This window comes from Uranotaenia lowii, chromosome 1, assembly GCF_029784155.1.
Source record: "Uranotaenia lowii strain MFRU-FL chromosome 1, ASM2978415v1, whole genome shotgun sequence".
In the NCBI taxonomy this organism is placed as follows: domain Eukaryota; kingdom Metazoa; phylum Arthropoda; class Insecta; order Diptera; family Culicidae; genus Uranotaenia; species Uranotaenia lowii.
This window is the reverse complement of record NC_073691.1, coordinates 61,427,569-61,455,243: the sequence shown is the minus strand read 5'-3', so window position 1 is coordinate 61,455,243 and position 27,675 is coordinate 61,427,569. Positions and strand designations below refer to the sequence as shown.

At 39.5% G+C, this 27,675-nt stretch overlaps 1 protein-coding gene across 3 annotated transcripts in view; it reads right to left on the bottom strand.

Moving 5' to 3' along the window:
• Positions 1–7,772: 7,772 nt before the first annotated feature.
• LOC129750080 (gamma-aminobutyric acid receptor subunit beta-like) overlaps positions 7,773–27,675 on the bottom strand; it is a 97,467-nt gene continuing 77,564 nt past the window's right edge. For all 3 annotated transcript variants that reach the window (XM_055745302.1, XM_055745311.1, XM_055745294.1), the window contains exons 5-9: positions 27,141–27,546; positions 26,667–26,782; positions 16,643–17,030; positions 16,359–16,580; positions 7,773–16,293 (exon numbers count right to left, since the gene is read on the bottom strand). In XM_055745302.1, the coding sequence (XP_055601277.1) occupies positions 16,121–16,293; positions 16,359–16,580; positions 16,643–17,030; positions 26,667–26,782; positions 27,141–27,546 (1,305 nt within the window). In that variant the 3' untranslated portion in view covers positions 7,773–16,120. The remainder of the gene's footprint in view (positions 16,294–16,358; positions 16,581–16,642; positions 17,031–26,666; positions 26,783–27,140; positions 27,547–27,675) is intronic.

Sequence of the window (27,675 nt, the reverse complement as noted above, 5' to 3'; positions counted from 1 at the left end):
TCATAAGCGTATGAGCATATTTTTGTTATGCACTTTAGGTTCCCCATCGATGAAATTAGCGGGTGTTTTTTTAATTGTGTAAGTAAATTTTTCTAACTTTTTTAAGCTTGATAAATAAAAGAAGCATATGATGCGTATTTCAGTCAACAACATATAGGAATACATGCTCACGCAAAGCGACGATGATGACAGTTGGTTTGAGATTTTTATCTCAACACACATCTGAGATATTAAAAGTGGCCCACGTTTCCCCATGGCCCACGATACCCCACTCTCTCCTACTAAAAAATCAACAAATGGGTTTGTGCCAATTTAACAATTCTTTAAAGGAAATTTTCCGCTTAACAACTTTGTCCAATATCATAACTTCGTATCTTTTCAGACAAAAAAGTTATTAGCTGTTTAACAGGTGTAGGGGAACATGCCCTATTATGCGCCACCTAAGCGAATCGCTAATTTTCTATGTATTCCACGTACAAATTGTGTTAAAAATTGGTGTAATCGTTGAAGAAAAGTGTTTTCTACAAATTCCTATGATTTTTCTTTACTCAAATTGCTATAGTTTCTTCAAAAACATGATTTTTAAAAACCATATTCAAAGCCACAGAAAAAAACTGTGTTGCGAATACGCGCCGCTGTGTATTCAATACGCGCCTAGCAGCCGAACACACCCGTGAGCAGCCGAAGACCGAAAACACACCAATACTTACAGAAACTTTGACTGAAAAGAAAATCAAAATGGACTAATAGAAATTTAACAAAAAATGAAAAAATAGATTTTTTGGGCTGAATTAACGCTCAACATATCGTTTTAGACTTTTTGTTAATTTTCAATGAAAATTGGCCTTTTTGAAAAACTAATGCTATTTTCAGCCTACTACGATTGGCGCGTTATAAAGAGCGCATGGGCCGTGATAGAACATACCCATGAAAAGCATACCTTAGCGAGTTCAGTATGATTTTTTAGCATAAAATCATAATTTAGGTTCTCCTCTATCGATGTGTCAGAAAATATTGTCTTATTCGTTTTTCTTTCCTTGGTGACACCTTATTGAAAGTGTTTTAAAATTTAGATCGAAATGAAGAAAAACCTAAATTGTGAAATTATCACGACACAGGGGCATTTCAGGGAAAAATTCATACTTGCCATGACCAATCACAGCATTTAAAACAAATTGGTAATATTTTGCAGGCTTAAAATGTGTCAGATTCTTCAAAACAAGAGTGGCGCGTATTAGCCACATGGGGCGTTATATGAACTTTTCCCCTATGTCTTTTTGCAATAATAAACAATAAATTCAATTGACACAACTGCTTGTGCCCCACGAAGAGTGGCATGACAGGTGGTCTGGCAATACCTTGCTAGGAACCCAGAAGTGGTGTCAACTGAATTTATAGTTTATCAATGTGAAAAGACATACACCTGTTAAACGACTAATAACTTTTTTGTCTAAAAAGATACGAAATTATGATATTCGACAAAGTTGTTCAGCGGAAAATTTCATTTTAAGAATTGTTAAATGTGGCACAAAAACCATCTGCAAACTCGGTTCCACAGAAAAAACAAAAATGATGTTGATTTTTCATTACAAGATATTAAATTTTCCATACAAAAGTACATATTTACTCATGTAAACGTTACTAAAAAATTCGGCGAAAAATCTTAGATGAGTTTTGAACCAAAACGAAACTTTTCAGACCCCAGGGTTTGAGAAATTTAAAAATGACCCCAAATCGACTGAGTCTACTGTACAGAGTAGCTAATGTGCATGTAGTTGATAAGTTGAAATGAATTCGGCTCAAAATTTCTAAATTTAAACGGAAAATTCTCGATAGCGGGATTCGACTTTTTCTCACAATGCCTAAAAATGAAAATCAAACACCAATCGAAAAACATTTACTGATATTCAATGTGACGTGTAGATAAGTAAATTTCAATTGTGTAAATTTTCATCGGAAAAATCACGCAAAATGACAACCCAGACAGGCGTTATTTTGAACATCGAGAATAATTAAATTCAGAACCATAATTCATCTATCCTTAGAAATACTAAAAAAAAATGTCAATTCGAAATAGAGAGTCTGATTTAAGATTAGAAATTAAAATTTATAAATCTTTTTAAGTTAAGTTAAAAACATATTTTCCAAACTCAGAATATGAATTAGAATTTACAAGTTTTACTCGGAATTTGAATGTACAACTCGAATATAAAGACAGCAATTTTGCAAAATTGCTTAATTTATGGCATCGTTATATCTTCTAGTAGTACTAATTCGTGAACTTGCCAAAACATAATGCTAATAAAGCCTCATATGAAAAATTCTTAAATTGCGCAGAAAAAAATACTTATAGAGCAACCTCCAGAAGTTAAAGTTCACATTTATGGGGACTTTAATAAACGCAATGCTGACTTCATTTCGGACCCTGAAAATGAAAGTATCCTACTCCCAGTCATTGGGGAAAACAATACTTAGCATTACATAAGTTAGGCCTAAACCAGGTTAATCACGTAAAAAATCAAGAAAACTGTTATTTAGATTTTCTTTTGACTAATATTCTTGAAGATTTCTGTGTGACAGAATCATGAAAAGTTTCATACAGCGAATGAATTTTTCTCTTTTTATACATAAATACAATAGACCCAATGACTGCAAGTATGAAGAAGTTCTCGAATACAAACAAGCAAACTATGCAAAAATAAAAAATAAACTTACCTGTATAAATTGGCAACACATTTGTCAAGACGAAGGAAATTTCGAATCATCGGTTAGTGCCTTTTATCATATTCTGAACAAAATCATTTCAGAAGACATTCCATTAAAGAAAAAACGACGCCATAGAAATACTAAACATCCAATTTGGTTTAATAAACATATAAAAAACTTAAAAAAAAATCGCAAACAGAAAGCACATAAAATGTACCGAAAGTTCAAAAGCAGTGAAAACCTAGCAATTTATTTGAAAATATGCGATCAACTGAACTTAGCTATCAATAATGCATTTGAAGAGTTCAATGCAAAAACCGAGCTTGAAATTAAGTCCTGCCCAAAGAACTTCTTAAATTACGTTCAAACAACACTTAAATCAGACAATTTTTCATCAATAATGCAACTTCATGAACATGTTGGTGATAACTCAGAAGAAATCTGCAATATTTTTGCAATTTTTTTCCAAGAAATTTATAACATTTATTCGGAAGAAAATCGCGACAGTAATTATTTTGTATTTTATCCAGAGTATCCTAGTAATATTAGAGTTAATTACCTTCATGAACAGGATATCTTGAAGAATTTGAAAAATTCAGACCCCTCAAAGAAACCTGGACCAGATGGAATTCCTCCAGTATTTATTAAGAACCTTTTCAACGAACTTACATACCCTTTGTTTCAGCTATTTAATATATCACTAGAAACAGGAATTTTTCCCAAAGTATGGAAAAGCTCATTTCTGGTTCCTATTTTTAAATCTGGGCGGAAAGCTGATATACGTAATAATCGTGGAATTGCTATTATCTCTTGCATTCCCAAGCTTTTTGAGGCAATTATGAATGAAAAGTTTTTCCTTCAGATCAAAAACCGAATAACAGCCAAACAACATGGATTTTTTAAAGATCGATCAATTTCTACAAATTTGCTTGAATTTGGAGATTATTCATTAAATGCAATGGATAATGGGAATCACGTTGAGGCTTTGTTTACAGACTTTGGCAAAGCTTTTGATCGTTTAGATATACCGATGCTTCTTTATAAGCTGCAAAAAAATTGTAGTTGATTTGGGGCTTCTGAAATGGCTTGAATCATATTTAACAAATGGACAACAAATAATAAAATTTAAAGGAAAGAAGTCAAATGCCATTCAAGTCACTTCAGGTGTTCCACAAGGCTCACATTTAGGACCATTACTTTTTATCTTGTACGTAAAATCTTAAAAATCTTAAAATATTCATATACGCCGTTGACATTAAGCTATATTTAGAAATAAAAAACCATGAAGATATGAATTTGTTCCAGAATGGAATAGACATTTTCTACACCTGATGTAAAAAAAGTTTACTCGAATTAAATGTAAAAAAATGTTACTCAATATCATTTAGCCGAAAACTTTCATCTCCAAATATTGTAATTACACTAGGAAAGCAGGATGTAGAAAAATGTAAGAAAGTGAGAGGTTTAGGAACTATCCTGGATTCCAAACTTACTTTTATTGACCACTATAACACTATTATACATAAGGCGAATAGCATGTTAGGGTTTATAAAGCATTTCTGCTATAACTTCAAAGACCCGTATATCATCAAAATTCTATATGTTGCCTATGTGAGGTCCGTTCTGGAATATTGTAGCATTGTGTGGTCTCCTCGCCCAGGTATTCATGAAGAAAGATCAAAAACAATTTCTCTCATATACTCTTCTTAAGCTAAGTTAGGCATCACACCGTCTTCCGTCATATGAGGCTCGCTGCATGTTAATCGACATCCAAACACTAAGAAAACGGCGAAGGTTTCTTTTGTAAACGATATTGTTTCGCAGAGAGTTAATACAGCAGAACTACTTTGTGAATTAAATTTTTACGCGCCAACAAGACGACTTAGAAACCGAAGTATATTGGCTCTCAACCACCATCGCACAAAATGCGCAAAAACTGGACCAATCAACATCATGATGAACTATTATAATCAACACTGTGAAGCCATTGACTTTACAACATCTCGGCATAAACTCAAAGAGTAGTTTAAGTGATTGAACTCACAAACATAATTATTTTTATATTTTTGTATAGTTTTAAGCAAAATCAACAATGTATGTGTCTACTAATGATTGACGAAATGAATAAATAAACTAAAAAAATAAACAGAATTGTTCAAATGTGCGAATTGCGCAGGTAATCATTCCTCGAATTTCATAGACTGTCCCGTTAGGGCAAAAATTATTGCTTCAAGAAAAAATCCCAAAGTTGTCCGAAAAATTTCTTCTCCTCCTTCCTCTTTTTCGTCTTCACTCGTTAGGCCGGCAAACAATCTGCCTGTTCGCGGTTAGACGCGGCCTACTTTAGAATCACAACTTGGTAATGCTCGAAGTGATTTTAATGTTACCTGTGCTGATTCAGCACCACAGACTCGTTGTTTAACGTTCTCAGAGATGGTTGAAAATGGGTTGCCCTCTTCGGGTGTAACTAATGGGCAACAGACGGAATTGAGCAGGCATTTACCGGGTCAGCTAAAGCAGCCGCCGAGCTGGAAAAGGCGGCATCCATAAATTACGTAACGCAAAAATTGCACTTTTTTTACCCTCCCCCCCCCCCCGTATGCTTCGACGTACCGCCTATGAAAATTACGTAACGCTGATAATTACCCCCCCCCCCCCTCATCTTCTCATGATTTTGAATACTAATTTTCGAAGGTAAAAAAATATTTCAACATAAATTTTTTGACGTTTTTAAAAACGGAATTAATATCGATCTATCCAAATCGCTTCTTAGTACTCATTGATGAAAACTCTCTCATAAAATAAATTGATTGTCTTGTTATGAGTTGCTCTTAAGGTTGAATTGAGTTCTAGGGGGTAAATGTACCTAAATGTAGGGTTTTTTTTCATATTTAATACACCTTTCAAGAAGTCTATTTCAGAATCTTTAAAGAGGAAAGTTTACAAACCAGTTTCAATCATATTGAAGCTTACAAATTTTAAACTGATTTTGGTTTGCATATCATTCTGCTAAAATTGCATGACATAAAATCGTTACGTAACGATGAGCATACCTCCCCCCTCCCCTATGTCACAATTCGTAACGTTCGAGCTAACCCCCCCCCCCCCCCCTAGGAGCGTTACGTAATTAATGGATGCCCCCAAAGGCAATTATACGAGCTTGTAGACGAGACAAGAAAGCCTTGATAAGCTCGAAGAGGGAGATAGAGCCACCGCGAATGGAGATTTCCGATTATGATTTCACGCCGCCTTAGTGGTGCAAGGACTAAAGCTGGAATGCCGCTAAAAGACTGAGCAGGCCAGTTCAGCGATCCCAGAAAAATTTGTATCATAGAGTCTCAATAAATCAGAAAGAGATGCACAGATGATACAGACAAAAATATGACATCGCTGGGTCAGTTATTGACCGATCGAACAGATCAGCTTTAACGATGGACTGAGCACTTCGAACGACTTTTCCGAGTCACGAACAGCGAAGGCCAACAGAACGCGCAGTTCGAAGCACCAACAGTAAGTCGCATGAATGGCGTCAACTCGGAAGCGCACTCGCTGGCTGAAATAGAAGCGGCAATCAAAGACATGAAATTCAACAGAGCGCATTGAATCGATGGCATTCCTGCTGTGCTGCCTAAAACCGGACCTACCTTGTCTGCACAAATTTGCACCGTCTTTTCGCTGACATCTGGGATACTGCAACATTCTCGGCCGACTGGATGCAAGGTATCCTCGTAAAGGTCCCGAAGAAGGGAGACCTGACAGAGTGCGAGGCATAACGTTGATCTGTACAACCCTCAAAGTACTCTGCAAAGTGATCCTGAACAGGATCCAGGAGAAAATCGATGCTACACTCCGATGGCAACATTCTGGATACCGATCCGAACGATCATGTGTGGACCACATCACAACGCTAACACGAATCATACTGGAACAAATAAACGAATTCCAGGACTCTCTTCTGTTGGTATTCGTTGACTTCAAAAAAGCATTTGACCGACTGAACCACGAAAACATCTTAGCTGCTCTTAGATGACTAGGAGTCTCAGAGACTCTAGTCCATCTCATCTAAGAACAGTACGAGACATTTTCGTGCAAGGTCCAGCACGACGGTGTCTCGTCCGATCCAATCCCGGCGACTGTAGGAGTGAGACAGGGATGTATCTTATCGCTACTTGTTCTCATCGTAATGGATGAGATCTTGACGACTGGATCGATTGACTGTAGACCAAACCGAGGATTGCCGTGGAATCCTTCGAAAATGGAGTAGCTGAACGTCCTTGAGCTAGCTGATGATATTGTTTTGCTCGCCCAAAAACAACCGGATATGCAAAGCAAATTCGACGACCTCACCGAAAGCTTCAAGGCAGCGTGTATCAAAGTCAATGTCGGAAACACCAAGTCGATACACATCAACACAGAAAATCCAGTGCTTCCAGTATCTTGGCAGCCAGATAACGCCTGATGGTGGTACCAAGAAAGACACCGAAACCCGGATCAGAAAAGCCCGATTTGTCTCCAAAACATTTGGCGGTCACGCCATATTTCTCTTGGAACGAATATCCGAATCTTCAACTCAACCGTTAAATCCTTATCGCTGTACGGATGCAAAACTTTGTATACATATACGGTACAACGCGTAAACTGCAAGTATTTGTGAATCGCTGCCTGCGAAATATCATCCGCGATCGGTGGCCTGGCAACTGGATCTCAAATGAGGAACTACATCGCCGGTGTCATCAAAAGGCGCTAGAGACCGAGATTTAGGAAAGAATGTGGAGATGGATTGGACACACGCTGTGAAAAGATGAGAACGAGATTTGCATAGAAGTGTTCGAGTGGAATCCAGAAGGACATCGAAGAAAAAGCAGAGCCAGAAGATCTTGGCGACTCTAACTTGGGACCTAGTGAAGACGCTGACTTCGGATTGTCAACAGTGCGAGGAGGTCTTTAAGCTCTTTAACCTCTTAATATCCAATGATATGATCCCGCCCGAGTTCTTGTATTGGCGGCTTCAAATGAAAATGGAACTATCGCTGTTATAGAGAATGAGTCAAAATAAAACGAAGCTGTTAAAATTCAATCATTTCGTTTATTGTTTGTTATTCACAGTACGATTAAAATTATAATGATAATTTCATTTATCTTTTCTGTTTGTTTGTTTGTTTTTCGCTACTTTTAAAGTTTAGTTGACATATTTTCATCCGTTTGGTTTGGTTGGCAATTTTTTTTGTCTCTCTCTAATTCTCTCGTCTCTCCGTTACATTCGAGTACTTTCTGTCATTAGTTTTTATAATATTCCAACTAACTCGCTTTGCCAACTTTTTTTGTATTTGTTATTGAGATTAAGATAAACTTTCCACTACTCCTCATGGCGCAAATTTCAGTAATCCTAGGTGAGAATTTATCACTAGTGATTTATTTTTAGCTAGTTTTTTTGTTTGTTTTGTTTTGGTATCACTAGATGAGTATAAATGTTTTTTTTTCTTCATCGTAACTGGTGCTTTGCTGTGGAAATGTTTTTATTTGTTTTTTTTTTTTATATTTATTGGTTGAAATCCTCTAGAGTTTCGGTGATGTGGTTTGTTCTGCTATTGATTCAACTTCCAATCGCATCGTTATTTTTAAACTATTATTTCTTCCTGCTGTGAACACGTTGAATGTTAGTAGTATTTTTTTTTTTGATTTGATAATAATTCTCCTAAGTTTGCTCTTTGTTGTGCATTTTGTGGTTTTTTCTTCCCTTACTTTTACCTGCTATCAAAATCGAGAGACCAATTCCGCATCAACTGTGTGTAGTTTGTTCACAGAATCGGAAATCAAAATTAAATTTTAGTTTGAATTGAAAACTTAATAGTGGTCTCATTAATATAATGGGAGTTCAAGAGGTGCACTTTTCAAGCGCATTTAGTTATGGAATGAGGATATATTTTTTGATGATAGCTAATCAGATGAATGTTTTAATTTTTTGTTGGAAAAATCAACAATTTCCTTCGTTAAAAAAATCGAAAACGCCTTTAATTTTCCAAAACTAATTTCGTGATCCACGCTTCCTCACAGATAATGACTTATGTTTAAACTTTGCCTAACTTGAATTTGATGATTTACACTTGCATGCAAACGGACACCTCAAATTAAACTGAATTCTGTCATTTTGAACATTTATTTTATAATTAATTTCGAATTAAAATATTTTTCAACAAAATCAATTAGACGATCGTTGAACTTCCTTTTCCTTAAAAAATTGTTAAGCCATTCTAATATATTTTTTTTCCATAAATCTCTCATGTTTCAAACCTTCTTCCATTCTAACGTTTGATTTTAAATATATCTTATTGATATCTTTCAACATTTCATAGAATCTTGTACCAGCTGTCTAAAGTTAAACAGATTTCACCGATAACTTAAAATAAATTTTGCAAAAACTAAACAGATAGGATGCACATAAACAAGTGTAAAATTTTGTCTAATTTTTTTTTTATGTTTTCCGCTTTATATTTTGGTTCGATGAAGAGTAACAGTTGATATTGAGCTACAAATACAAACAACAACCTATTGCTAACGATTTTGAGCTTTGCGTGAGCTGACAAGTGATATACTTTTAATTCTCTTCTTTTTTTATCCTAGCGAGTGCATGGGTTGATCGAAACTTGGACAGTATTATTCGTGGGTTGAAAAAGTTGATTTAATTTTATTTATTTTAAATCATATTTCGGATTCACATTCACATTTAGAATCAGAATTTTGAATTTCCAACTCAGCACTAAGATATTAGAGCTCAGAATTCAAAACTCTGAACGCAGAGATTCGGAACTTAGAAATCGCAACTTTCAGGAATTCTGACTTTAATTGAGCTCTGAGTTCTGAGTTCTTATTAAACATTTTATTAAAATATAAGGACTCAGAACTCAGAGCTCAAAATTTAAAACTCGAAATCCAGAATTCAGAACTGATAGCTCGGAATTCCGAAATCAAATTTTAGAACTCACAACTCAGAATTCGAAACGCAAAATACAGAACTTAGAATTTAGAACTAAGAATTCGGAATTCAGGACTCAAAGTTCAGAGCTCAGAACTCGGAAGTACCGATTTCAAAACTCAAAACTAAGAATCAAAATTCCAAAATTGTTGCTTAGAACTCAGCATTGAAATTAATCCAGAGGAAATTTTGGCTTGTAGTCTATTTAAGAGCAAAAACGGTATTTGTTTTAAATATCCAACATTTTAATCCGTTTTGGATCTTCTTCAGGGACTGAAAATTGTATTTTAAAGTTATTTTTGGCAGATTACAAAATATTTGTTGTGAGATGTTTACCTAAAAAGTGTCGAATCGTTTTTGCTCTAAAATATACTGCAAGTCGGAATTTCCCCAGGAAATAAATACAATATTCAGTCGATCCCCAAACATAAAAAAAAGTGAAATTTTGAAATTAAGAACTCAATATTAGAATCCAGAAATCAAAATCCAGAACTCAAATCCAGAACTGCTTCTTCGATTTAATTCAGACCTCGGACTTCAGAAATCAGAATTCTTATCTATGGTTCTGATCTCAAAATTCAGAACTTAGAATTCAGAACTCATAGCTCAAAACTCATAATTTGAAAATCAGAATTAAGAACTCATAATTCCGAGCTTAAAACTAGGGAATTGGAACTCAAAATTCGGCACTCAGAATTCAAAATTCAGATCTCAAGATTCAGGACTCAGAACTCCGAATTAAAAATCCAAAGCTTGGATGGCAAAATTGAAAGTTCTAAATTCAGAATTCATATTTTAAAAATTGGAACTCAAAATTTAGAAATACCAGACCAGACCAGAACTCGAAATTCAAGACTCAAAACACAGAATTCACTTTCAAAATTTTGAACACATTACTTAGAAATTAAAACGCAATCAGAACTCATTGCTCATAAGTCAGACTTCTGAGCTCAAAACTCTGATTTTAGCATTTAAATTAGAAACCGAAGAACAGAACTTAGAATTCAGAATTCAGAGTTCTTAAGTCTAAATTCAGAGCTTACAATTTAGAAACCTGAATTTAGAATTCAATATTTAAAATTCAGAACTCGTTGCTCATAACTCAGATTTTTGAGCTCAGAACTCAAAATTAAAAATCTGAACTTCAAATTCAGATTTTAAGAACTAAGCATTCAGAACTCGGAGTAGTCAAAATTCTGAACTCGGAACTCTGAACTCAGAATTCTGAACTCGGAATTCTGATTTTGGAATCCTGAACTCAGAATTCTGAACTCGGAATTTTGCACTCAAAATTCTGAACTCGGAATTCTGAACTCGGAATTCTGATTTTGGAATCCTGAACTCAGAATTCTGAACTCGGGATTTTGCACTCAAAATTCTGAACTCGGAATTCTGAACTCGGAATTCTGAACTCGGAATTCTGAACTCGGAATTCTGAACTCGGAATTCTGAACTGGGAATTCTGAACTCGGAATTCTGAACTCGGAATTCTGAACTCGGAATTCTGAACTCGGAATTCTGAACTCGATATTCTGAATTCGGAATTCTGATCTCGGAATTCTGAACTCGGAATTCTAAATTCGGAATTCTGAACTCGGAATTCTGAACTCGGAATTCTGAACTCGGAATTCTGAACTCGGAATTCTGATTTTGGAATCCTGAACTCAGAATTCTGAACTCGGGATTTCGCACTGAAATTTCTAAACTCGGAATTCTGAACTCGGAATTCTGAACTGGGAATTCTGAACTCGGAATGCTGAACTCGGAATTCTGAACTCGGAATTCTGAACTTTGAATTCTGAACTCGGAATTCTGAACTCGGAATTCTGAACTCGGAATTCTGAACTCGGAATTCTGAACTCGGAATTCTGAACTCGGAATTCTGAACTCGGAATTCTGAACTCGGAATTCTGATTTTGGAATCCTGAACTCAGAATTCTTAACTCGGGATTTTGCACTCAAAATTCTGAACTCGGAATTCTGAACTCAGAAATCTGATTTTGGAATCCTGAACTCAGAATTCTGTAGCAATTTTTATAAGTTCAGCTCAGATTGAGAACCACTGATTAGCGAAACAACCGATCAAGAGGCAAGACGGAAAAAACCGGTCGATCCACACTCAGCAAGCCAGCAGAAATATGGTGTGGACTGCACGAGTTCAGAATCTATAAAAGAGCGGGCGCATGCTGCGATCGAGTTTACTACGTCTTTGGGCTTTATCCCGTGAAGTGCTCAGTTAGTGATCGTTGTTTGCCGTGCTGTACAATCCATCAAAGTTGCGATCTTCGGTCTTCTAGCATCACTCCGAGCCAAGATGATCAGCGTGCCACGGGATCAAGTTTCGCGAGAGCGATCAGGGGTTTTAGACCCGTCTTTCACAGACCGTTCATTGCGGGATCGGCAATTTTCATTGCCTAAAACAAATAACCGAAAGAGTGTAAAAAGAAAGAACGATCGCTCTCGCAATCTGGCGGAAAAAAAATCGGAAGAGGCCGAGTAAGTCGCTTTCAGTTTTGTGTTTGATACGTGACTAAGTGTTCCGTGGTCTCCAATTAGGACACCAGCGGCCTTTTTTTTGGATTCTTCTGGATTTCTAAGTACTATCTTGCCCGCCCTAGTCTACGGAAGCCGCATCCGCTGATCTTCAAGCTGTGCGTGAGCGCTCGCGATTTTTTTTTTTTTTAAATTGGCCAAAGTAACGACAGTGTTTTTGTGAAGAACTTCGATGAATACAAATTGTAGAATACTTCTTCCAAAATATCTGAATTTGAGTTTAACTTGTGTCCTCTAGACATGCTACGGACCCACGACTTCCCGCTAGCCGCCGGGCAAAACGCGAGTGTTGGCAAACTTCTCAGTAAGTTTGGCGCTTAAGCCAATGCTTGAATTGGACCTAGTTTTCTTAAATCTTACTTAAAATTCTTTCGTTTAGCCACACAAAACGTTACAATTCTGAACTCGGGATTTTGCACTCAAAATTCTGAACTCGGAATTCTGAACTCGGAATTCTGAACTGGGAATTCTGAACTCGGAATTCTGAACTCGGAATTCTGAATTCGGAATTCTGAACTTTGAATTCTGAACTCGGGATTTTGCACTCAAAATTCTGAACTCGGAATTCTGAACTCGGAATTCTGAACTCGGAATTCTGATTTTGGAATCCTGAACTCAGAATTCTTAACTCGGGATTTTGCACTCAAAATTCTGAACTCGGAATTCTGAACTCGGAATTCTGATTTTGGAATCCTGAACTAAGAATTCTGAACTCGGGATTTTGCACTCAAAATTCTAAACTCGGAATTCTGAACTCGGAATTCTGAACTCGGAATTCTGAACTGGGAATTCTGAACTCGGAATTCTGAACTCGGAATTTTGAACTCGGAATTCTGAACTCGGAATCCTGAACTCGGAATTCTGAACTCGGAATTCTGATTTTGGAATCCTGAACTCAGAATTCTTAACTCGGGATTTTGCACTCAAAATTCTAAACTCGGAATTCTGAACTCGGAATTCTGAACTTTGAATTCTGAACTCGGAATTCTGAACTCGGAATTCTGAACTCGGAATTCTGAACTCGGAATTCTGAACTCGGAATTCTGAACTCGGAATTCTGAACTCGGAATCCTGAACTCGGAATCCTGAAATCGGAATTCTGAGCTCGGAATTCTGATTTTGGAATCCTGAACTCAGAATTCCTAACTCGGGATTTTGCACTCAAAATTCTGAACTCGGAATTCTGAACTCGGAATTCTGATTTTGGAATCCTTAACTCAGAATTCTGAACTCGGGATTTTGCACTCAAAATTCCAAACTCGGAATTCTGAACTCGGAATTCTGAACTCGGAATTCTGAACTGGGAATTCTGAACTCGGAATTCTGTACTCGGAATTCTGAACTCGGAATTCTGAACTCGGAATTCTTATTTTGGAATCCTGAACTCAGAATTCTGAACTCGGGATTTTGCACTCAAAATTCTAAACTCGGAATTCTGAACTCGGAATTCTGAACTCGGAATTCTGAACTGGGAATTCTGAACTCGGAATTCTGAACTCGGAATTCTGAACTCGGAATTCTGAACTCGGAATCCTGAACTCGGAATTCTGAACTCGGAATTCTGATTTTGGAATCCTGAACTCAGAATTCTTAACTCGGGATTTTGCACTCAAAATTCTGAACTCGGAATTCTGAACTCGGAATTCTGATTTTGGAATCCTGAACTCAGAATTCTGAACTCGGAATTTCGCACTCAAAATTCTAAACTCGGAATTCTGAACTGGGAATTATGAACTCGGAATTCTGTACTCGGAATTCTGAACTCGGAATTCTGAACTCGGAATTCTGATTTTGGAATCCTGAGCTCAGAATTCTGAACTCGGGATTTCGCACTCAAATTTCTAAACTCGGAATTCTGAACTCGGAATTCTGAACTCGGAATTCTGAACTCGGAATTCTGAACTCGGAATTCTGAACTCGGAATTCTGAACTCGGAATTTTGAACTCGGAATTCTGAACTCGGAATTCTGAACTCGGAATTCTGAACTCGGAATTCTGAACTCGGAATTCTGAACTCGGAATTCTGAACTCGGAATCCTGAACTCGGAATTCTGATCTCGGAATTCTGATTTTAGAATCCTGAACTCAGAATTCTTAACTCGGGATTTTGCACTCAAAATTCTGAACTCGGAATTCTGAACTCGGAATTCTGATTTTGGAATCCTGAACTCAGAATTCTGAACTCGGAATTTCGCACTCAAAATTCTAAACTCGGAATTCTGAACTGGGAATTCTGAACTCGGAATTCTGTACTCGGAATGCTGAACTCGGAATTCTGAACTCGGAATTCTGATTTTGGAATCCTGAACTCAGAATTCTGAACTTGGGATTTCGCACTCAAATTTCTAAACTCGGAATTCTGAACTCGGAATTCTGAACTCGGAATTCTGAACTCGGAATTCTGAACTCGGAATTCTGAACTCGGAATTCTGAACTCGGAATTCTGAACTCGGAATTCTGAACTCGGAATTCTGAACTCGGAATTCTGAACTCGGAATTCTGAACTCAGAATTCAGAAATCGGAATCCTGAACTCGAAATTCTGAGTTCAGAATTTATTGGAGAGCAATTTCAGCAAATTCAGAACTCGGAATTCGGAACTCAGAATTTGGAACTCAGAATCCTGAATTCCGCAATCTAAACATCGGAATCTGCTTCGGAATTTTGCTTTCCTGAACTCGGAATTTGGAATTCAGAATTTTGAACTTAGAATTTTGAACTCGGAATCTTGATCTCGAAATTCTGAATTCAAAAATTTTTGGAGAGCAATTTCAGCAAATTCAGAACTCGCAATTCGGGACTCAGGATTTTAAACATAGAATTTTGAGTTTGGAATTCTAAGCTCGGAATTCTGAACTAGGAATTCGGAGTTAGAAATTCTGAACTTGGAATTCTGCACTCAGAATTCTGAGCTCGGAATTCTGAACTAGGAATTCAGAACTAGGAATTCCGAACCCAGAATTCTGATTTTGGAATCCTGAACTCGAAATTGTGAACTCGGAATCCTGAACTCGTAATTCTAAATTCGTTGGAAAGCAAAATTTCAAAAATTTGAGAATTCTGACTTTGAAATTCTTGACTCGGAAATCGGAACTCATTATTTTGAATTCAGAATTTCGAACTCGGAATTCCAAATTCGGAATGCTGAACTGGGAATTCTGAGTTTGAAAACCGGAACTCATAAATTTGAACTCGGAATTCTGAGTTCGAAATTCTTAAATCAAAATTCTGAACTACGAATTACTTGTTGAAAATTCAAACCTCTGAACTCAGATTCAAAATTTATTTCCAGGAATCAGATTCCACGTTTTTTTCAATCAGTAGAATTTTCATATCAGAACCGATTCTGTCCAAGTTTCGACAACTGAAATTCACACCCTGATTTATGCCTCCCTAGTGAGTATGGTCTCAATTCATTCCTACCGAATGCTTCTCAATGAGGGGGGAAAATGCCGTTCGATTTCAAAATGGGTATTGATGGAGTGATTTTGGGCTTTTTTTTGTTTGTTTGTTTCAATTTGCCTATATTCCTAGTACAAAGGGGACCCTGAACTAACCGGATATCGAAAATCATGGATGCAAGGAACTGACTACAACTCGGCGACCGAACAACGAAGGGTTTCTGGACTCTGGAATCTGGGACAGCGATCCCCAAATTTTAACGGATCGGGGACCCCCGCCAGATGTGCCGCCACTAGCTAGTCGTGTGAAGCGCTAGTCGCGGGACGCGTCTTCTACGGGATGTTTTTGGGATGGTGTTTTTTGTATGGTTTCTCCTTCTGCTTTCGTCTCAAAGCTCCTTCACTTCCACGTTGTCGTCGTGCTGCTTCTGTTGCTGCTTCTGATGCTGCAGGCCATGGTCTTACGTATCCGGTTAGTTCACAGATGGTCACTCCAGAACGTAGAATATCCAGTAGCCGGCGTTGAACGCAGCAAAACTGACCGGGAATATTACCCGGGAGTATTTGTCGATCACGTTGACGTCCTTGATCTTCGGTATCGACGCCTTGATGACCGATGCCCCCCGTTTGATCGCGTGGAGCATCTTAGGTCGGTTGTGAGCTAAAATCATTTAAAACCGTTAGAAATGTTACTCAAAACTGAATTAAGTGACTTTGACAACATACCTCGATTACCCCGATAGCGTAACCCACTCGACCTGGTACTGGATCCGTAGGGTCGACTGATCCGAAAACTGGGTGGAAATTTGGCCAAATCCACGGCATCCGGGGCTGAGGTCGTGTTGGCATAGTGACGATTCCTCAACGAGGCGATCGGACTCATCCGAACGTCCTGCAGTTCGATGATGTCCTCCGAGGAACAACCACTGGCGTTGTTCTCTTGTTTTCCTGAAAAGAAACACCAAAAGTCAATTCCAACCCAAAAGTCCAAATCTGCCCCTCCAACTTACGGGAAACCTTCTTCTCCGCCTCCTTGTTCTTTTTACTTTTCTTCTTGGCCCGAGCCCCCCAGTAGGTATAATTCACCGCAGCATACTCCAGCAACGCAGCGAACACGAACACGAAGCACATCACCAGATAGATGTCGATGGCCTTGACGTAGCTGATTCGTGGCAGTGAACTACGCACCCCGGTACTGATGGTGGTCATCGTGAGCACCGTCGTGATCCCGAGGGCTACTCGGGCCGAGGTCGCCTCGTGATTGATCCAGAACGATACCCAGGATAGCATCACGATCAGGATGCTCGGTAGGTAGGTCTGGAACACGAAGTAGCCGATGTTCCGTTGCAGTTTGAACGAAAGGGACAGTCGCTGGTACTCGCCGGTTGCGAGGGTTTCCTAGATTAAGTAAAAAAAAAATACATTAGCAATCAAATGTGATATTATCGGAAAGTTCCACACAGTGTTTTTAATCATAATTCCGAGAAATAGATGCTCGACCTGTCTTATCTATGAATTTATTTGATTCAAAAGAAGTTAGCTTTTTTCATCGAAAAATATTTCAAACGATGGATTTTTGTCTTATCCTTTTCTTCAGATACTTTATAAAGATCTTAAAACTGAAATTTATAGTCGTAAGTAGAAATAGATCAAACAAATGCTTTAATGTACGTCAAACTTATGGAGCCGAAGCTTAGGTGCTAGAATAAAGACCGACGACAAGAATCTTTCTTCGCTGATCACTAATAAAGATGAAAGCTCTAAATACGTTAACAGTGGGCTTGTGATATAGCTCAGTTGACAAGACAATTGCCCCTTGAGCCGATGTCCACGAGTTCGAGCCCAAGAGTAAACATGGAACACGGTTGTACCGGATAAGTTTTCCAATAATAGGTCGCCAACTGCAACGTTGATATAAAGTCGCGAATGCCATAAATATGGAAAAATGACTATAATCGAAACAAACAAAAAATCCGTCAACCGTGGGAAGTTTCTTTTCATTGGCTCAAAACATCGGGCAATAAATGGAGGAGATTTACATAAGTGTTCGAGCTGTTCAGGTTTAGTCACCAACAAATCTCTAAACGCAAAAACCCTGATACCATGTGTCACATATGTAGGTAACACTTCCAAATCACTTCTGTTGGACTAACATCCACCGAGGCATGGATGGTAGGGAGGCCCCAGAATGAGAATCCCGGTTCTAACATACCCATGAATCGGGATTAGGGTTACTTTTGAATCGAGGCCCAAGTTTTGCTATTCAGCGTTTTTCCTTCAATATCCTCCACGGTTATCTTCGTTATGTCTCAGCATTAACACCTCACAAACATGACATAAGGAATACGAAACCCTGTGGATATTAAGTAATAACAATGTCACGATCGATGTTGTATTGTATACTTAACCAAATTGATGTGAAAATGATTTTGTTTCGTTTGGATAAATGGGTAGACACAAATGGTCTCCTTTAAGATACTCAATGTGGGTTTCGCATGGGCAAAGGGCAAACGATTGTCTTGCTTTGCTGTCTTCAGAGATACAAAAAGCTTACGCAAAACGTGAGAAAATGGCTTCAGTGTTTCTAGGCATAAAAGGAGCTTTTGATGCGATCTCAATAGAGGTTTTGTTAGACAAGATGCACTCCCGGGGTCTGCATCCACTATTGAACAACATCTCATACAGCTCGCTTTGTGAGAAACATTTGAACTTTGCTCACGGAGAAACTGCAATACGAAGAACCTCTTACATGGGTCTCCTGCAGGGTTCATGTTTGAGTCAACTTTCGTACAATTTTTACGTAAGTGACATCAACAGTTGTCTCTCTGAAGACTCTGCACTTTAAGACAACTTGCAGATGACGCCGTGGTGTCTGTCACAGGATCTACTGAGTCTCATCTGCACAGAGCTTTACAAGATACTTTCGATTGCAGATGTACGGCCGAGAGAACTACACCCCTACCCCTTATGAAGACCTTCGCTTACGAACTTGGATAACGACTAAAGATTCACTATCGGAAATGACTCCTCTTGGCCAAGGGGGGACACTGAACCATGCCGAAGAGCATGGAAAGCTGGCGGGTGGTAAAATTTCGTCAGTTTGTAACGGTTGCCTGTGGGGCACGAAGACACACCCCACAATATTTCAGTCCTTGCAGCGCTAAGCAGGTCACTGGCGCAGTTGATCCCTTTTACCTTGCTACTCGTGGGATTCAAATGAGCAAAATAATCAAAAAACGAAAAGATTACGGAACGGAGAAGGGCAAGAGTCAGAATCCGTTCGGCGGGAGTGATCTTAGGTTAGGCAACTTGTCAATCCGGTGGACCCGACGGCGAAGGCGGTGGAAACACCGAATGAGGTGTGCGCGCCGAATGAGGTGAAGCGCTGGAAGAGCTACTGAGCTTTCCGGAACTCCAAGACCCGGGAGCCCCAGTAGAGTTAGTGACGGCCATGGCTGGCATCGCTGACCTTGTGGAATGTGTGAAGGGAAGTGCAAAATCCACAAAGAAATACGCGAAAGCCTAGCCTGGGTGATACAGCTTTTCATCGCAGCTAATTAAGCTGTGGCGGAACGTCTTTTGGAACCCGAGGCCGAATCAAAAGAGCCTGGGCCGGCAGAGCCCCCTTTGAGGTCGGACACCATCTGCCCGAAGAAGGTCAATGCTTTCGCCCAAACAGAGGGCGGTATTGTGTTTGCCGTTAACGGCAATCGTAAAATAGAGCCACCGGTGAACTTAGACCCGGGGACTCTTAAGAAAAGAGCCCGGGATCCGTCTGTCTGACAGGATCCTGAGGCCAGCGCGATAAGGCGGGAATAAAGCTCTGCATGGAATGCAGGTGAACCGATGAGCGTGAATACCGGGTGACAGACGGTATCGCGCAAGATGGACAGGCCCAGTGAGAGGGTAGAGGCGATTGCCGTCGAGGCACGTACGCAGATGTCCTACGACAGATGCGTACAGACGAGAACCTCGCCGATCTCGCCGATTTCACCTTATTCTAATCTTCTATCCGTCTATAATCTTTCAATTCTTAAATATTCTTTCCCAAAGAATATAAATTTCACCGATATAGCCGATAACATAATTTCATAAAAATAAATTTACGGTGATAAACTCTTCATTTCAAAAATCAATACTTCGACCGTAGAGCGAATAGTCAAAAAAACGACTAGACCGCACGTAATGATACAATACCGAGAACCGCATCTATCGATAAATGTGTCTCGGTTGTATTTGAAGCTTTTCTGAGCGATCACATCACATTTCATATTTTTGTTCGTTCGTACTGCAAGTTTCCGCTTGTGGGACGAACCACGCTAGGCCTACTATTGTGTGGTGGTTGATACAATTCTATTCGTTATCAACTACTGCAAGGTTTAGTAGGCCCGTGAGGAACAAAACGATGAAATGTGATGAAAAGTTTTTCAAATTAAAATTACCCTTCCGCTCATTTTCTATATCTTTCACCTTATTCTAATCTTCTATTCGTCTATAATCTTTCAATTCTTAAATATTCTTTTTCAAAGAATATAAATTTCACCGATATAGCCGATAAAATAATTTTATAAAAAGTTGAGGTACGGATTCTTTTTAAAGAAGTGACCTACCGGGTTAAACACTTGGAAGAGGTCACAACAGACGACAAGCAGTGTAAAATCCGCTCGGACAAGATGTCAGTTCGGTTAAAAAATGACTCCCTCAGATCTGAAATGCAGGTCGGGCTGGTCAAGCTTCCGATTGCATCATCAAACGCAGCACTTTAGTTCGGGCGGCTAACATAGGCAAACATATATTTATCCTCTATTTATCTACGGTGATTTTGTTTACCATAACGCTGCGGTAAGATCATTAAACAGGCTACGTGTTACGCTGAACTCGTGTATTCGATATGTCTTTAACATATCAAGATTTTCACACGTCTCACACCTTCAAAAAATATTAATGGGATGTCGCTTCGAGCGTTTTTATGCTTATAGATCAGCTACTGTCATCCATAGGATTCTTACCACAGGAAAACCGGAATATTTAAGAGAATTACTTGTACCACTACAAAGCTCTCGAACTGGATGCCTTGTTATCCCCAGACATTGCTCCTCTTATTACAGTAATTCGTTTTTCGTGAGAGGTATCGTAAATTGGAACGTTATTCCTGTCCATATTAAGTGTATAAGAACTAAGTCAGAATTCAAGAAGGGTCTATTGGCGGAGCTTACAGATTAAGAACGACATTATAATTACGAATAAAGTTAGTGTTTTGGAATCAAAATTAGGTTAGGTACACATTATTATTCAGATTGTAACACAATTATAAGATTGTATCTTACGTTACATGATTAAAGCAATAAATAAATAAATAAATAAATAAATAAATAAAGGTGGGATGGTCCATCCTCCAATAACCGGACATGTGCTTCAAGTACACGGAGTTCGGCCATAAGTCGTTCGACTTCACTGAGCAGGACAGAAGCGGCATATGTTGGCGCTGCAGCGAAGCCGGCCACAAGTCGGCCAACTGCAAGAAGCCTGCTAAATGCCCTGTCTTCGCTGAAGACCACGCTGCTGGCAACCCTAGGTGCCTCGCCTTTAAAAAGGCGCAGGCGGTATCACCCCGAGCGCCAATAGCATAGAGGTCGTCCAACTCAACCTCAACTACTGCTATATAGCACACCCAGCTGTTGCGGCAGATCACAGTTGAGGAAAAGTCGGGCATCGCGCTAATGGCAGACCCATCTCGTATAGCTTCGAATGGCATTAATTGGGTGACTGATGATGCCAAACTGGTCGCGATATGGGTAACAGGTAGTTTCCCCATACAAGAGGTGATGGCGACTGAAAACGAAGGCATGGTGATAGAAAAAGCTAACGGGATCTACTGTAGCTGCTATGCTCCCACGAGCTAGTGCTTGGTTCGGCACTATGGTTGACAAGATTGTAGAGATGCTCACGGAGAAAAGCCCCACCGTTATACAAATCCCAGAGGCTAAATCCATCTAGAAGCCCTGACAAGGCTGAATGAGGACCTCCCTTACGTAGGTAACTCCAGAATCGGGAGCGAGTCAAACATAGATTTCACCTTCGATAGCCCGGTATTGATGTTAACACCATTTAAATAAAAAAAATAAATGAAGTACACTATTTATCGATTGCCAAGTTAACGAGATATTGGAGGATCATTCTGACTCCAACATCAGTTCCAGGTTCCATCCCTTAATCACCTTTTAATTTTTTAAGTAGTTGAGATATTTCATTTTCACAAAACAGCTTTTACTGGTTGTACAGATCAGTTCAAATAAAAATTAGATGAAATCACCATGAAATGGATTGGCATTTTTAAGCTGTTAATAGTTCATTCAAGCTTTGTCTTAAGTTCGGATCGATATTTTGCCTATAATAATTTTGCATTTCTTGCCTGCAAGTCTGAAAAAGGTGAAAGCAGGTTAAAGGTTTTCCATCGGACTGGTCACAATCAACAATCTGTAGGGGAGAATGGGGGTACTTGATCCCCTTTTCTTATTTTCATCATATCTTTTTGGGAAAATTTTGCTAGTCACCGTTTTTGGCATTTTCTGACAGCTTGTAATTTTAAGTTTATATGCTCCGAAAGTTACAACGATCCATGAATCGGTAGATAAACTAGAAGCATTTTCGCGAGACTAAAAAAAATGTGATATTTTTTAAGTTACATGAGACTTGATTCTTTACTAAAGGAAACCTTATCCTCAATGCAGGGTGCCCTGACTCTATACAAAAATCTAGTAAAATCCGAAGATAAAAGGTTCGTTATCTTTTTTCCATATTAGTTCGCATTTCACAGCTTGTAACTATCATACAAAGAGTATTCCAAAAGTTTGCCTACTACCCTAGAGTCATTGCATACTTTAAGGCGCAATTTTCTGGTTTTTAGATAAATACAATATTTTTAGTCCTTTTTAACAGATAATTACTGGATAACATTAGTTATTGGACAAATACCAGTTATTTCGTTATAACCAATGATTACGATCCATTCAGAAGAAAAATGTATCATTTTGAACACTAGGGATCAATTATACCCATAACATACATTTTGGAAAACTTCTTCTCAAAAAAATTGAGAGTTCCCTATTGCTTTCAAAAAATGGCATAATGAAGTTCAAATTATACTCTAACGATTGACATATTGGAATAAATAGTTTTGTTATAATTTTGCATGTGAGGAACATTTTAAAGTGATAAAAAAGATCTTCAAATTACATCCTGTTGAATTTTTCAAACAAAGTTGAATAACTCGAAAAAAAAAAATTTTTTTAAATTATTTGAGACAACAGTTGTTGTTTTGTTCTATTTGGCACATGCATTGGTCTAGAACTTTTGATATTTTAAAGACATTCCTGTTTCTAGATAAAGCGAAGGAAACAAGTATCCCCAGGGATCAAGTATCCTCACTCTCCCCTACTATGTTAAAGTATTCGTGTCAAAATAATGGAAGAACAACCCTATTTAATCCATGCTGGAAATTATTGATATTTTTGTGTTGATGGTAAAAGACCTTCACTGTTGACGATCCGGAGCCAGCGTCTTCATTTGGTCCCAGACAAGATTCTCGTCGACAGTTCGGATTTCGGCGATTAGGCCTCGCCACGAGTTTCTAGATCTGCCTCTCCTTCGATTTTCATGTGGATTCCATTAAAGGGCCTCTCTGCAAATCTCGTTCTTATCTCTTCGCAGCGTGTGCCCAATCCATCTCCACTTACGTTCCCGAATCTCAATTTCTAGCGCTCTTTGATGACACCGGCAATGTAGTTCGCCATTTGAGATCCAGTTGCCAGGCCACCAACATCTACTTTCTCAACTTGTTGCCCAGCTACCACGAAATTGGAAGGATTATCTGTGTTGATTTCCATTGGCTTGGTCTTTCCGACATTGACTTTGAGAACTGCTGCCTTGGAGCTTTCGGTGCGGTCGTTAAGCTTGCTCTGCATATCTTATTGTCTTTGGGCGAGCAAAACAATATCGTCTGCCAGGTCAAGGTCGTTCAGCTGCTCCATTGTCGAAGGATTCCACGGAAATCCTCACAGTCAATCGATCCAGTCAAGATCTCATACATTACGACGAGAAAGCGCAGCGGTGATAAGATACATCCTTGTCTGTAAGTTTAAAACCTACCACCCAACCGGCGTTATAGGGACTCCCTTTATTAGGCCTCAGGGCGGCTCGCTTACCAAAAGATATCGCAGGGAGTTCGAACTCTAAGATCAGGAAAACCCCAATTATGCACTTCTCTATCTATATTTAACAATTACCACAACAATTCTACTTTATATGCGCAAACTAGTAATGACCAGATGGTTACGGTACCTTTTAGAGCCCTGATTGTCGCTGTTGAAAATGGCGGATCTACGGCCATGGTGACGCTACTGCTGACCAACTACTCTGTCGGTCCAATTCCAGCCGTAAACCGGGATTTTCCTTCCGTGAATCTCCATGGCGAGGACGAATGAGCGGGTTGGAGAGCTGGTTGGTCGATCCGAAGGGTTCGTAGTGCGGAATCGACAATCACCTTCGACGTGTGACTGTCCGACAGATAACTGCTATCCGTGACGACCGGGACTAAATACCAATGCCGATTCAGGACCAGGGTTCAGGGACCAGGTTGACTTTCGTCCCGCCAAATGGTTGCTTTTGGCCAAAGACTTAGGGGTCCTGTCGAGGAATCAGGCATTATGTAGAGTTCCGTATTTCTGCGGGAACAAAATGGCGGTTCGGCGTCTCATGGCTTACCTGGTGTCTGGCTTTTATCACTTAGATGGATTGTGTGTGCTGTATGTCGTGCACTTTATACTTCACCGTGTCGTGGTATTATTGGAAGTGAGCCAGCACCGCCTTGAACCGCGAGTACAGGTCGTTGCTCTCCCATTATTGCGGACACGATCGCTTCGTTTTCGTCAACTCGTCGGGCGTCGCTACCGATCGGGTGGTTACCAAGCAGCGCGGGTTACCGTGGATGGCCCTCTGGTTATGAGGTGTTGAAGTTCCTGGCTGCATATTGGTGGCTCTCGTCGGTTTTGAAGGCTACATTATTTGGGGAAAACTATACCCATCATTTTCCCTCACTGCGATATTTAAAAACTACTTTTACTCGCGACCAATCACTACAACCTCGATGAAAGTGTTATCTGACGTTTATATGTCTCACTCCAGCAGTTACCGCGATTGGATCGAACAAGACACCCTCTTACAAGGCCTTGCACGAAAATGCCTCGTACTGTGCTTCGATGAGATGGTTTAGTTTATCTGGTACTCCTCTTCGCCTTAGAGCCGCCCAGATGTTTTCATGGTTAACTCGGTCGAATGCTTTTTTCGAAATCAACAAACGCCAGCAGAAGAGAGCCCTGGAATTCGGTGATTTATTCCAGTATTATTCGTAGCGTTGTGATACGGTCCACACATGATCGTCCGGTTCGGAATTCAGCTTGTTGTCGTCGGAGTGTAGCGTTGATTTTCTCCTGGATCCTGTTCAGGATCACTTTGCAGAGTACTTTGTGGGTTGTACAGATCAAAGTTATGCCACGCTAGTTACCGCACTCGGTCAGGTTTCCTTTCTTCGGAACCTTCACGAGGAAACTCTACATCCAGGCGGCCGGAAGTGTTGCAGTATCCCAAATGTCAGCGAAGAGACGGTGCAACATTTGTGCTGACAAGGCAGAGTCGGCTTTGAGCATTTCAGTAGGAATGCAATTGATTCCAGGCGCTTTGTTGGACTTCATGTCTTTGATTGTCGCTTTTTTTTCAGCCAGCAAGGACGCTTCGAGCTGCGAATCCTGTTGGCCATCGCTATTTGTGACTCGGAAGAATGGTTCAAAATCCTCAGTCCAACGCTTGAGCGGATCTCTTCGATCCGTCAATAGCTGACCTGCTCGGTCTTTCAGCGGAATTCTTACATTAGTCTTTGTACCATCAAGGTGGCGAGAAATGTCATAAAGTAATCGGATATCTCCAATGGCGGCGGCTCTTTCTCCCTCTTCGGCTAGGGAGTTTGTCCAGGCTCTCTTGTCTCGTCTAAAAGCTCGTTTAACTGCCTTTTGCAACTTTGCATATCGTAAGCGAGCAGCTGCTTTGGCTGATCCGGTACATGCCTGCTAAATTGCGACTTTTGCCGATCATCGACCATCCTCCAAGTTTCATCCGACATACATTCATATCTTCTTCCACTATCTTTTCCGAGAGTACCATGGCTCGTCGTGATAAAGGCATTCTTGATTCCACACCACTAATGTGTCACTAATAAAACCTAAAAAAAACCTGACTTTAGCAGTTGCAACACACTAGTCTATAGACTAATCCAACAGCTTGTAATGTTAATGAATGAACAGAAAAATGTGTACTGTAAATCCAAATAACATTGTTAGTCAACAGGAGCGATTAGCGATTAGCGGCTTAGGCTTAAAATACATTTTTCGGCTCATATAGCAGTGACCGCTAACTGATTAAGAGTAAGCGATTTAATTATTTTTTTTTAAACTAGCTGACCCGGTAAACTTCGTTTTACCTGCTAATGTATAAATCGTAATAAATGTTTGATTTCATCTACACGCTCTAAAATTCATCGTGATTGCGAATCGATTCTTATGGAAATCGTAACAAACAAAGTTGAATTTGTATTTGGTCCACCTTCCATAAAAAATTAGATTCTTGAAACTATTATACAAACCATCTCTGACCCAAAAAACCTTCGGATACCAAATTTCACTTCATTTCGATCGACTAATTCTAATTCTAATTTGATTTATTTAGAGAGGATTTTAACAGCAGCTGTCATTCGTCCTCTTTCGATCGACCATTCATACGTGATGTTGTAACAAAGAAAACGCCTCCATTTTTATATATAAGATAATTAATGAGGATGATCGAATGAAAGTAGACTGAAACGTTAAACTAGCGAATCTTTCTTAGAAAAAGTTATTTTCTGCTGTTCGCTTGCTTTTAAAAAAGCTCTTCTGTTAAAAGTTTCAATGTGTTTTCTTTTTTCCAAGAGATGAAATTCATACTCACTTTCCTATCATTAGTTTCGTAACCTATGATGGTGAACTGGGGCAGTTCCGCTTCCTCCACGCCCCGAATCGGCGTCGAGCGCCAGTACATCACCACGTCTGACACGGTGTAGCCATCTACAATGGGGGACGACAAAATTAAAGAGAAAACATTAAACTTGTCACACATCCAGCATGAGAAGACGGGTGAAAATAAATAAATAAAAACCACCCCAAAAACCACGTAATTTCGTCATTATCACAGTTAATCAATCTTGGCTAGATGTGTGTCGTTGTCTCGCTAGAAGTTGGAATAGTTTTACTAACTGATATTGAAATTTTATTTTGAAATGGCTGATGGTTGACCCTATCTGAGACAGTAATTGAAAAAAGAAACTTTTTTATTTTTTAAATGGGGTCATGGGGTAAGTTGCGTTTTAGATTCTACTAATTGTCGTTAGAAATTAATTTGTACAAAAATAAAAGGACAACTCACAGCTCTCGATTTCCACGGTGCAGTTCTGCGAGTCCAGCGGATAGTAGTGCAGGTCCATCATGCAGGCCAGCGTCGTCGTGAAGCGCATCCCATACGTGACGGTTCCATCCCCGGAGAGGCGGACCAGCTTGTTCCGTTCGGTCACGTCGTGCAGGAAGCTGTTCTTGTCGTTGGCGAAGAACGTGTCCGGGACCCATATCTTTTCGGCAAAATCGCCGGACAGCGTTATCACATCGTTGGCCCCGTCGTCGTCGATCATGATGTCGCCATTTTGGTCGTACTGACGGCCACCGCCACCGGAAGACGAGGACGCCCCCGCAACGTCCGAACGCCATATCGAATAGGCATTGAACGCCAACCGTTCGTCCTTCCAGTACTGATTTAGGTACATCGTTATCGTATAATCCTAAAAATAGCACCGCGAAAGTCAGTTTTCCTGAGCATGACTAAAAAAATCGCTTGAGGAGACAAATTTGGATCAGCTGATGGGGATTGTGAGGATGAATAATATGCTACACCTTTCATGCATACCTAC